Source organism: Trachemys scripta, chromosome 2, assembly GCF_013100865.1.
Source record: "Trachemys scripta elegans isolate TJP31775 chromosome 2, CAS_Tse_1.0, whole genome shotgun sequence".
NCBI classification, from domain to species: domain Eukaryota; kingdom Metazoa; phylum Chordata; order Testudines; family Emydidae; genus Trachemys; species Trachemys scripta.
The window spans coordinates 141,082,149-141,093,866 of record NC_048299.1 but is presented as its reverse complement, the minus strand read 5'-3'; the positions used below and the strand labels follow the sequence as shown (position 1 = coordinate 141,093,866).

The 11,718-nt window shown below is 56.1% G+C and overlaps 2 protein-coding genes across 2 annotated transcripts in view; one reads left to right on the top strand and one right to left on the bottom strand.

Moving 5' to 3' along the window:
• C2H2orf68 (chromosome 2 C2orf68 homolog) lies at positions 1-4,374 on the bottom strand. The gene is made up of 4 exons (XM_034761622.1): positions 4,209-4,374; positions 3,275-3,390; positions 2,333-2,478; positions 1-1,192 (listed from the first exon to the last, which is right to left on the bottom strand). Exons 1-4 carry the CDS (start codon positions 4,322-4,324, stop codon positions 1,070-1,072), a joined length of 501 nt encoding a protein of 166 aa, XP_034617513.1. The 5' UTR covers positions 4,325-4,374; the 3' UTR covers positions 1-1,069.
• Positions 4,375-6,410: 2,036 nt separating this feature from the next.
• Positions 6,411-11,718, top strand: part of USP39 (ubiquitin specific peptidase 39) — a 29,336-nt gene continuing 24,028 nt past the window's right edge. The window contains exons 1-3 of the mRNA XM_034761621.1: positions 6,411-6,681; positions 7,401-7,470; positions 8,446-8,540. Of these exons, the coding sequence (XP_034617512.1) occupies positions 6,426-6,681; positions 7,401-7,470; positions 8,446-8,540 (421 nt within the window). The 5' untranslated portion in view covers positions 6,411-6,425. The remainder of the gene's footprint in view (positions 6,682-7,400; positions 7,471-8,445; positions 8,541-11,718) is intronic.

Below are 11,718 nucleotides of genomic sequence, written 5' to 3'. Positions count from 1 at the left end.
TTCTGTTTTGTCAGGACGTTTATTGGTGCCGCGAGCACAGGGCCCTGCGGTCCTGGTGCCGAGAGCTCCCTGGGGCAGGCCTGGCTGGCCATGGCACTGGAGCACGGGGCTCATTCATTTCTCCAGCGCCCCGGGGCCAACAGGCACTAGAGCTGAGATGCCTGACGCAGCCCGGCGCAGAGGGGGCGGTTCCACCATGCGTGTAGGGCAAATCCAATGGGGTTCGGCTGGTTCCCCCACCCAGGACACAGGGCGTCCCCTAAAGGGCTCAGTGGCACATTCCTGCCTGGGTGGGGGTAAGGGCCCATGGGAACCTCTCAGGGACCAGCCCAATCCCGGTGCCCTCTGGCCACCGCCCCAGCTGCCAGGTCCCGTGCTGCGTGCTGGCCAACAGCCTGGCACCTTCAACCAGCCATAGAGCTCACTTAAACAAGACAGTCTGCCTGGGTGTGAGCCCCCCGTGGGAACTGAGCCAGAACAGGGAGCAGCTCAGCTACCCATAGAACGGAGGATAGGGGACCCCAGGAGGTGGGAGTTGGGGGAATGGGGATGGGGGACCCTGGGGGCATGGAAGTCAGGGGGCAGGTTGACGGGGGAGTCAGGGGGAATGGGGGCAGGGAGACCCTAGGGGGATGGGAGGCTGGGGGTGGGCGGACCCTGAGGGGATGGGGGGCAGGGGGATCCGGGGGGGGGGGAGGCTGGAGGACCATGGGGGCAGAGTGGCTTCATGGGGCCTGTCAGCACCGGTGCACCCTCCAGGCATTACCAGGCTGGGCAAGACTCCTCCCTGCCAGGCTGTGCCCAGGGCTTCATCTGCCCCAGTTCCCAGGACCCCCAGGCCGCCCCGCTCAGGATCCCTACCTAGCAGCCAGCTCCTTCTTGGGGCACCAGCGCTGGGCCCTGGCTGCTGGGGGTGGCTGGGAGTGGCAGGGAACAAACCCGTTCAGCAAGTCTGTGGGAGCTTGGGGCAGCCGGGTTCTTGCTCCCCGGGGCCACAGCCTCCAAGCCCCCCAGCCAGGGTGCCGCAGCTCCCCCTCTGCGCCTAGCTCCTCACTCAGCACGGCCAGCCTCAGCGCTTCGCCCGCCGCTTCCGCAGCTCCTCCTGCACCCTCTGCCTCAAGGCCTCACGCAGGGGCGGCTCCAGCGGGCTCCGGGCACAGACCTTCTCCGTCACCTCCTCAGGGCTGTCATCCTGCAGTGAGAGGGGCAGGGCCCGCATCAGCTCTGGAAACTCCTGCCACCCAGCTCCCGCATGCGCCCAGCCCTCCCTCCTGGCGGAGCGAGCAGCTGAGCGCCAGCTCCCTGTACAGCCCCAGGCAGCATGTGCTAGGGCCCCAGCATGCCCCAGCCGGACAATCCCCTGTCACTCTGCGGCAGCTGCAGCCTCTGCCATGGGGTCTGCAGGCCTTGGCTCCTGTCTGTAGAAGGGGAGGGCCGCTGGGCGGGCAGCTGGCATGTGGAGGTGCCCTCTGCCCCCGGAGAGACGGGGGAGCAAGTGGAGAGGGCGAGAGACACCAACGGGATGGAGGGACCACACAGAACGCTAGGAGTGACAGCACCCCCTGTTGAGCCCCCTACCCTGCTCTCCGCATCACAGGGCCCCGTCAAGCAACTGCCCCACGCCCCAAACCACGGCGCCCCCTGACGAACCCCCCCCCCCACTCCCCACACCACATGCCCCCTGCTCCACTCCCCACAGCACAGAGCTCCCTGCCAAGTCCCCCACCCCGCTCCCCACAGCACAGAGGCCCCTACCAAGTCCCCCGCCCCACTCCCCAAACCCCGGCGCCCCCTGCTCCACTCCCTGTAGCACTGCGCCTCCTGCTAAGCCCCCCACCCTGCTACCCACAACACGCCCCCCCCTGCCAAGCCCCACACCTCCTCCCCACAGCACGGCACCTTCCGCTCCAGTCCCCACAACACGGCGCCTCCTGCCAAACCCCACACCTGCCTCCCCACAGTACAGCCCACTCCACTCTACCCCCCTGCTGAGCCCCCCACCCCTCTCCCCACAGCACAGCACCCTCCGCTCCAGTCCCCACAACACAGCGCCCCCTGTTGAGCCCTCGCCCTGCTCCCCAGAGCACAGTGCCCCCTGCTCCACCCCCTGCAGCACGGCGCCCCCTGCTGAACCCCATAACCCTCTTCCCTGAGCTGAGCCCCTGCCCTGCTCCCTGCAGCCCAGGCCCCTAACACCTCGCTCAGTCATTGGGGTCAGCACTGACCCGGGGGGAGAGCGCTCCCTACTAGCTCCCACCCTCTCCTGCCAGGAGATCCCCTCCCTGCCGCCCTGTTCTCCTGCCACCCCCTGCCTGGTTTGCCAGGCACATACCTGGTGTACAATGACCGAGGTGACCTCGCCGCTGTCGGCCTCATACTCTAGGCAGAAGAGCTCTGTGCCACGGGGGTCTGGCTCGGTGCTGGAGCTGCTCTCGCTAGACCCCTCATACTCCAGGCTGCAGGCTGGGTCAGCTCGACCTGGGGAGTATAAGGGAGCCGATGAGGGGAGTGTGGCCAGGTGGTGCCTGCACCCACCCAGAGAACACAGGGCATGGACGTAGCAGTCTGGAAATGGAGTCCTTGAACCTGGCACCAGGAATCCGTCAGATTTAAGGGGCATTGACCCAATGCCCCTCAATCCCGACCAGCAGCCCCCTGCTAGCTCAGCCCTGGGATCCCCACCCCACAGCCCTGCTGCTGCCCCTCAATCCCGACCCGCAGCCCCCTGCTAGCTCAGGCCTGGGCTCTCCACCAGCTCTGCCAGTGCCCCTGAATCCCGACCCGCAGCCCCTCAGAATCCTGCTAAGCAGAAGTGGCCAGTCGTGATCATCTTTGGACTGGGATGGGCACCAGTTAGGAGGCTCAGAGCCAGGTCCTGCGGGCGACCGTCACTGAGATTTGGACCCAGGGTTCCGGGCGAAGGGACCGCGTGGTTAAACCCCTGCTCTGTGGCACTGCCAGTGACCAAGGAAAGGGCTGGGCATGCCAGGCCTGTCCCCATCTGATCCCTCAGCCTGGCCACGGCCCAAACCTGGCTGGTCGGTCAGCCGCCCCTTAGAACTGGCGCCCGTCGCACCAAAGGTGCAGACACGGTGCTGGGGGGATCCTGGACTCGCCCCCACCAAACTCAATGACTTGGATCAGCACAGGAGCTAACAATGCCTGGGCAGCCCCCCCAATGAGGGCTGAGGGGGAGGCGCCCCCTCTCTGCTGTACACATGCCCCATCCGCTCCCCAGTGGGAGCGCAGAAAGCAGGGCGCCAGCTGTGCTCACTTCTCCGGCAGGGGTGGTACACCTGCTGGTCGGGTTTCCTGGGCCGGGGCGGGGTCGGCGTGTGCCTCTTCTTCACCTTCTCCTTGGCCTGCTTCATCTCCCGGTCGTAGTCGTCCCTGATGGGGAGGAGAGTGAGGCCTGGGGCTGCAGCTGGGTATGGGGCTGGCGGGGCTGGGAGCCGGGACAGGCCTGCCTAGAAATGCCATTGATTTACCACACCTAGGAGGGTGCACGTGGGGCATGTTTGCATAGGCCTTGTGGCAGGGCGAGGGGCTGGTGCTGTGGGGGGGGTGTTACCTGCCCCATCTTACCCTGTTCTCCAGTGCCACCCCCTTACAGGTTATCTGCGGAGGAGGATGGGGGATAGGCACCTACCATTTTCGCCCAGCTGGAGAAAGGTGTCCTGCTTGCTGTACGCATTAGTAGCTGGGGTCCTGTTCCCACCCAGCCCCCGAGGCTCCACGGCTGAACAGAGAACTGGCAGGGCTGGTACACAGATGCCATGCCCTTGACCCGAAATGTGCCAGGGTGGGGGCAGGCGTGACCTGGGAGGGGATTGAATACCAGCCCCCCCAGCCGGGGTCTCCCAGCCCTGCACCCAGTCCAGCTCCCCCAACCCTTGCTGTCTGGGTGGGGGGGTCTGCAGGGCTGGGAGCTCTCATGTGGGCGGGGGTTCCCTGGGGGCAAGGACCAGGAGTCCCAGCCCCGGGGCGGGGTCGGGTATTTGGGGGGGGGGGGTGTCCGCGCCCAGGATCCGGCACTTGGAGATCCAAGGGAGCGGGGTCCGGGCCAAGTTCCGGTGCCGGGAGATCCGGGGTCCGGTCCTGGGGGGGCAGGGTTCGGTCCCGAGATCCGGGGTTCGGTCCCGGGGAGTTCGGGGGGCGGGGTCCGGTCCTGGGGGGCAGGGTCCGGTCCCGGAGGTCCGGGCCGGTACCTGGCGATCTGGTTCCGCCGGATGTGCCGCACGAAGCCGTGGCTCATGTCGAGCCGCCCCCCCGGCCGGCAGCCACCCCAGGCCGGGCCCCGCTCCGCCTCCGGCCCCGCGTCCATCGGCCCCCGCCTCGCCCAGCGCCCGAGAGCGGCGGCGCCGGGGCCCTGAGACCCGCCCCCGGCCCCGCCCGGCCGAGCGCGGGGAGCCGCGAGAGACTGACTCAGACCGCGGCTCCCCCGCACCTTGTCAGGTCCCCCGTCCCCGGGCCCAGCCCCTCCAGACCGAGATCAGCCTCCGGCCCCAGCCCCCGGTCCGGAGCCTCCCACCCCGGGACCAGCCCCCCGCGTCTCCCTAGGGCCGCCCCCTACCCGGGGCAGGCACCTGCACCCCCCTGGAGCAGAGACCATTCACCCTCATCCCCATCCCTGTGTCCCCCCCATGCCCCCTACAACCCAACACCACCCTGTACCTGTGCATTCACCCTCCGCCCCGTGCCTCGCACCCCCACACAGAGCTCTGTGCAGTGCCCCCCACTTCTGAGTCCCCTTTGCACTGCCCCCGTCACTGGCACACCAGCGCCAAATGAGGTGGAAGCGTTTGACACCCTAGGGTGAGAAGCCACAGGGCAGAGCCATGCGCCAGGCGGTCCGCGTTGGATATTGTATCTGTGCAGAGGGAGGTTATGTCACGGCAGGGCTGCCTTTAGCCCGGGGGCTCATAGGTTCAGTTACACCCCCAGAAATCAAAAGCGACAACCCTCAGTGGTGCTCTGACCCTGCTGCCTCAGATTTGGCCTGGCTGCCCCTCCATCAGTGGCACTGTCACCCCGTGCGCCAGATTGCAAAGCGGGGGGCCGGGCCCAGCCCTGCAGCACAGAGCGGCTGCGTCAGGGTATGTGTGGGGAGGACATAGCGCACCCGTCGAATTGGGAGGCTATGGCCACCCCTGCATAAAGGCAACTTCGTCTCAGAGCTTGTCTACACTCAACTGTAGCACTTCAGTGTAGATGCTACCCACCCCACAGCAGGGGTTCTCCCATTAGTCACCTCCCCACGGGACAGCAGTTAGATCCCCAGAAGAATTCTTCCGTCCACTTAGTGCTGTCTACACTGGGGGTTAGGTTGGCTTAACTACGCCATTTGGGGTGGGGGGGAATGTGTGGATTTTTCACACCCTTGAGCGAAGTAGTTAAACCAATTTAATTTTCTAGTGTAGGCCAGGCCTAAGTCAAAGCCTCTGGGTGTGAATGTAATGCCAATGCTAAACAATAATAGATTTGAGAGACAAGGTGGGGGAGGTAATATGTTTTATTGGACCAGCTTCTGCTGGTGGGAGAGACAAGCTTTTGAGCTCATCTTCAGGTCTGGGAAACCAACTCAGAGCACCACAAGGTGTCAACTGCTTATGCTAAAGAATCGGTTCCATCTTGTATTTAGCTGTGACACTGGAAGTGTCTTTCCCAGCCCTGCAGAAGAGCTTGGTGTAGCTTGAAAGCTTGTCTCTGTCACAGAAGTTGGTCCAATAAAAGATATTGCCTCCCCCACCTCATCTCTCTAATCTCCTGTGGCCGACATGGCTGCAATGCCTATTGCTGTGTTGGCAATTTCAGGCCTTCATAAATCATGAGCTTGGCTTAACAATCATGAGATTTTAAAATCAGTAACTGCTGCAGTTGGTCTCCGTGGCCTTGCGGCTTGTCAGGCTTCGGGATTCACGTTTTCCGGCTTTTCTCCCTACACACAAGGTCTAGAAACCAACGTGCTTCCCACGAGAGCCCAGAGCCTCACCCCGTCACTGGACTCCAGGAGCTGGGGCTTTAGGAGACATGCTAGGGTTGCAGGGATCAGATGCTGGGGGCAGGGCAAGGGGCAGCAGCACAGACACGAAACACCAGTGCTCTGGGTAGCAGAGCGAGGCCACAAAGCCCCAAGTTGCCATTGCCAATGATAGCTGCATAAAGGAAAGACTGTCTCTTTAAATAGGAACTCCGAGAAGAGCGGCGGTCGGCCCATCCCACAAACACTGGCTGGACAGCAACCAATGCGCGTGCGCGAAGGGGCGGGTGGCCTCGCACCGTAAGAGTGCGCAGGCGCCAAACTGATCCTCTCGCCTCCCTTTGGACGGCTGTGCGCATGCGTTTGCTACTGCACATGCGTGTGGGGAGGGCAAAGGCGCCGTTGGCCTGTGTATGCGCGTGCAGCTGCGTCGGTCGCCCCGCGCATGCGCAGTAGTGGCTGGACGCGGCCCGGGATGTCCGGCCGGGTGAAGCGGGAGCGGGAGTCCCGGCCGTCCCCGCGGAGCTCGGCCTCGGGCCGGGTGAAGCGGGAGCCGGCGGGGTCGCGCGGCTCCTCTCGAGGGAAGCGCGAGGCGGAGCCCGAGCGGGTCCGGGTGAAGCGCGAGCCCGAGGACGGGCCGCCCCGGGCCAAGCGGGAGCGCGAGGCCGAGGAGGAGCCGGAGTCGGAGCCGGAGCCGACAGGTGGCGGCGGGGCCCGGGGGGATCGCTGGGGCTGTGGGGGTCCCGGAGCCGTGGCTGGGGTGGGTCAGTGCTGGGCACCCCGCGGCCCATGCTCCGGCCTCTCTTGCTTCCGAGCCCCGACTCCCCGGGGCCCACCGCGGGCTGGGCCAGAGCGATCTGCTGGAGCCGCCCCCCGCCGGGCGCGGGGCCGCGAACAGCCGAAGTCGCTTTGGTGACGGTTGTCCGAGCTGGGTTCTGCTCTAGCTCTTGCCAGACCCGCTGACCAGAGTCAAATTCCTTCCCCGCTTTGGTGCTTCTGTGTCCCTGTGGCTGAGATGGGGCTGGTGATACTCACCTCGCTTTGCCCTCCCCAGGTGCGAGGTTCTGAGCATTGCTGGTAGAAGGTTTGATTTTAGGAGGAAATACTTTAACCCACGTGAGGAACAAGGGAAGTGGTCGTTTCTCAAGCTAGTTCTCACCCCAGTTCAGGTTCTCTAGTCAGTGTAGCTAGTGCTGTCATGTAGGCAACCCTAATAGAGTACAAAGTGCTGGTGTCATGCTCCTAGCAGCCTGCACGGGTTATTTTCTCCTGAGGAAATGCTATGTGGTTCTGGGGTTTCTGTCTCTGAAGCATTGCTTTTCAGTGGCAGGTATCACTTCAGGAAAACTGTTAATTCCTTAGCCCCTGGGAGTGATGCTTGAGTTGTTTCTAATCCATTTGTGTGGGTCTTATGTTCCAGTGAGATATGGCCGATTTGATCCCGAGGACCGGCGCAGCAGACACTGCCCATACCTGGACACTATTAACAGGTTAGCATAGAGACAAAGCAAACACTTGTAACACAGGCCGTGGCAGAGTAGTGGCCTAGTACAGTGGTTCTCATCCTTTCTCAGACTCCTGTAACCCCTTTCAGCAGTCTGATTGGTCCTGCATACTCCTGCTTTCACCTCATTTAAAAACTACTTGCTTACAAAATCAGACAAAAATACAGAAGTGTCACAGCACACTAGTACTGAAAAAATTGCTGACTTTCTCATGGTTAAATCCTTTGTAATTTAAATATTGTACTTACTTTTCAGAGTGTAGTATATAGAGCAGTACAAACAAGTCATTGTCTGTTTGAAATTTTAGTTTGTACTGACTTTGCTAGTGCTTTTTATGTAGCCTGTTGTAAAACTAGAAAAATATCTAGATGAGTTGATGTATCCCCTGGAAGACGGCTGCGTACCCATTGGCCTAGCTCTTTGTGGGCACTAGATACACTCACAGACATTTATATATTAGGACCTAATACATAAATGTTTGTGAGTGTATCTAGTGCCCACAAAGAACCACAACTGTTTTCTGGAATAGCAGTCTCTGCTCAGGACTGGAATAGTAGCTGTTGCTACAGGGCAGGGGTGAGCTGCATCCGCAAAGGTTGAGCAATGCCAGCAGGAGGAGCAGGACTGGAATGGCAAGGGATGATACATGTCAGGATTGAGATGCAGCTCTGATTTTTAAAATGATGTGAGATCTTAGTTCTCGTGAGAGCCCAGAACCAGGAGGAAGGGGCTCTCTCATATTTGAGGTACTGTCACGTGCAGTGTGGTACCAAGCAGCCTTCCAGTACTGTAGTGTGGGTCACACATGATCATTTTTCTGTTGACCTTGGTTGTCTTGAGCTCTGTCAGATTCATGAGAACGTAAGACAGGAGGGGACCCTACTGGACCCAGTGGTAGGCAATATTTGTCTGACTGTTTCAGGGTAGCTCTGCTAACTTGCTATTACCCTGCCGTTTCAGGAGTGTTCTGGATTTTGACTTTGAGAAGCTGTGCTCCATCTCACTCTCGCATATAAACGTCTATGCTTGCCTGGTGTGTGGGAAGTACTTCCAGGGTGAGTTCACTGCTGTGCTGTATACCTACCTCTGCAGCAAACAGAAGCACTGAATGGGGGTGTTACCCTGGCTATTTGAACACTTTGGGGGCTACTTAAAGAGAAGGATATTCCATTTGTCTTAAGTGACAATTGTCTTTCACCTTTTCCTGCGGGCCCTAAATTTCTAAAGGTATTTTACCTTCAAATTGCTGTCAGAACGTGGCAGACCCTTTTCTTAACCATTGCTGTGGCTTGTGCAGGGGACATAGCAAATGTGGGTGGCTGGAGGTCAGTTCTGCATGGATATATTGCTCGTCTAAACATGTGTTTAGGTGCTGTTCTATGGTTCCTTCTTTGCAAAGTCCCCTTGAAATCAACATGGCCAATGGCTTATTTCATTTTAGTGAAGGCATGTGCAGTTTAAAAGAAAATAGCATGGTAAGTAACTGAATGTGGGGAACTAATTGTCAGCGTTGGGCAACAAGGCTCCCATTTTAACATTAGCAGGAATCCTATGACTGGATCCCAGGGTTCTTGTAGCTAAATCCCACCCTGCCTTTATGGAAATCTATCTCCTGAGCATGTGAAGCTGTTTTAACATTTATTTTCCTTCAAAGTACCCCCCAAAAATCCCAGTTCCCCCTGAGGCCTGTTCCCAGGTGTGCTAGATACTCAGCAAAAGTGCCTAAAACCAGAGGATTCTAGCGCAGGAGAAGGCAACCTATGGTACACGTGCCGAAGGCGGCACGCAAGCTGATTTTCAGTGGCATTCACGCTGCCCGGGTCCTGGCCACTGGTCTGGGGGGCTCTGCATTTTAATTTAATTTTAAATGAAGCTTCTTAAACATTTTAAAAACCTTATTTACTTTACATACAACGATAGTTTAGTTATATATTATAAACTTATAGAAAGAGACCTTCTAAACATGTTAAAATATATTACTGGCACGCAAAACCTTAAATTAGAGTGAATAAATGAAGACTCGGCACACCACTTCTGAAAGGTTGCCGACCCCTGTTCTAGCGTATTCCTCCAGAATAAAATTAACAATGAGGATGGGGCGTGGAGGACTCTGGGATTCTCCTTTGGATTGTAAGCTTGTCTTGATCTGTAAAGCACCATGTGCACCCATGATACGATATAACAATTTTCCCACCATCCTGTGGTACACCCTCTGCCTGAGGAAGGTTACATGTTGCTTTCCCAGAGTTCACTGTTGCCTTTGCTAGTCTGGGAGACGCCTCCACTTGTTCCTGTCTCCAAAGGGCTGAGCAATCTTCCTCTAGAGCAGTATTTCCCAAAGTGTGGTACGCGTACCCCTGGTGATACGTGAAAGGGTTTCAAAGGGTATGCGGCAGAATTTTTTATTTTACTTTATCATAGCTTTTTTAGCAGCAGAAAACAATTCACTAAAATTTAATATACAAGAATGGTGTAAACTTGTACAGTAGAAATACACAGGTTTACATTGAAACTAATATGATAACGCGTTCAGTAACATCTAATAGCACAGCAGAGCTGACGCAAACCACGCGTGTGTGTTGCCACGGCTCTGGCAATACACTTGCCTTTGTGGCATGCGCAGAAGTCATACTGACGGATAAAAGATAAAAGTGAATAACTATTCGTAGTAATCTAAAGATCGTAGCAAGTACATACTTGGTGTGTATCAATATACAAAATTTCTCTTTTTGTTAAACCCATTTACAATGGATTGCTGGCTAAAAACGGAAAGTTTGAAACGTCCAAAAGAAAATTATGGAGGAAATATGAATGTTAGTGATAATTATGCTTAAAAATGCAGTGATATGGCTACATCAGACAATTGTGACGACAAAATTAGTGAACTGTGCGAACCATCTGTAAGTTTATTGAACATACCAGCTGCAAAGAAAACGAAAAAAGCCCGCAAATATGTTGAAAAATATTTTAAACTGGGATTTTCGTGGACTGGCGATGAGGTGGAGCCTGTTCCACTATGTGTGATTTGTTACGAGACTCTCACAAATGAAAGTACGAAACCATCCAACCTAAAACGCCATTTTGATAGCAAACAAAGAATACGAGGGAAAACCTGTAGAATTCTTCAAAAATAGGCGCAAAGATCTCCAAAAGTCCCAGAAAACAATTCCTAATGTGATGGCAGGTGAAAATATGAAAGCTTTGGAAGCTTCATATAGTGTGGTGTACTTAATTGCAAAGTCTGGAGCTGCTGAAGTGATTGGTGAGACATTAGTAAAACCTGCAGCCAAAGTAATGGTGCAAGTGATGATTGGAGACAAGGCTAGCAAAGCTATAGATTGTGTCCCCCTCTCAAATAACACTGTTCATCGTAGAATCACAGATATGGACGAAAACGTAAAGCGGCAATTATTGTCAGGAGTACAGAAGAGTCGCTACTATGCGCTGCAAGCGGATGAATCCACTGATATTGTGAATTTGTTTGTCAGATACGAGCTGAATAATGAAGTCCTCAATGATATTTTGGTTTGCCAACCTATGTCAACACATACAACTGGAGAAGCTATTTTTAAAGTTATTGATGACTTTATCTAAAACAATGACTTGGATTGGAGTCATTGTGTTGGAATAAGCACGGATGGCGCCAGAGCCATGATTGGTTCGAATAAAGGAGTTGTTGCATGTATTCAAGCTGTTGCGCCAGAAGCAAAATGGACTCGTTGCATTCACAGGGAAGCACTCGCCACCCAGAACATGCAGGCAGATCTAAAGCAAGTACTGGATGAAGCTGTGAAAATAATCGATTTTGTGAAAGGCTGCCCTCTGAATGCCCGGCTGTTTTCTCAGCTTTGTGATGAGATGGGCAGTGATTACACACAACTCCTATTTCACACTGAAGTGCGTTGGTTTTCATGTGGAAAAGTTCTGAATCGCCTGTTTGACCTGTGAGAAGAACTGCAAGTTTCTTTAGATTAAACTTTTAACCCCTGCGAGACCGTATACATGACTGGAAATGGCTATGCAAACTAGCATATATTGCAGATCTCTTTGCTCATTTAAACAACCTCAATCTATCCTTGTAAGGGAAACTCATATCCATATTCCATGTTCAAGACAAAGTGAGCGCCATGGTCACAAAATTGAAACTATGGCATAAACATCTTAGTCGTCGTGAACTGGATTCTTTTCCATCTCTTCATGACTTAGTAATAAATTCGACTAACGAACTTGATA

Coding starts and splice junctions, on each gene's coding strand:
- C2H2orf68 (XM_034761622.1), bottom strand. CDS start 4,324: ATGGACGCGGGGCCGGAGGCGGAGCGGGGCCCGGCCTGGGGTGGCTGC. Junction 3,391..4,208: donor CGGCGGAACCAGATCGCCAG/GTACCGGCCCGG, acceptor CCTCCCCATCAG/GGACGACTACGACCGGGAGA. Junction 1,193..2,332: donor CCTCGGTCATTGTACACCAG/GTATGTGCCTGG, acceptor CTCTCACTGCAG/GATGACAGCCCTGAGGAGGT.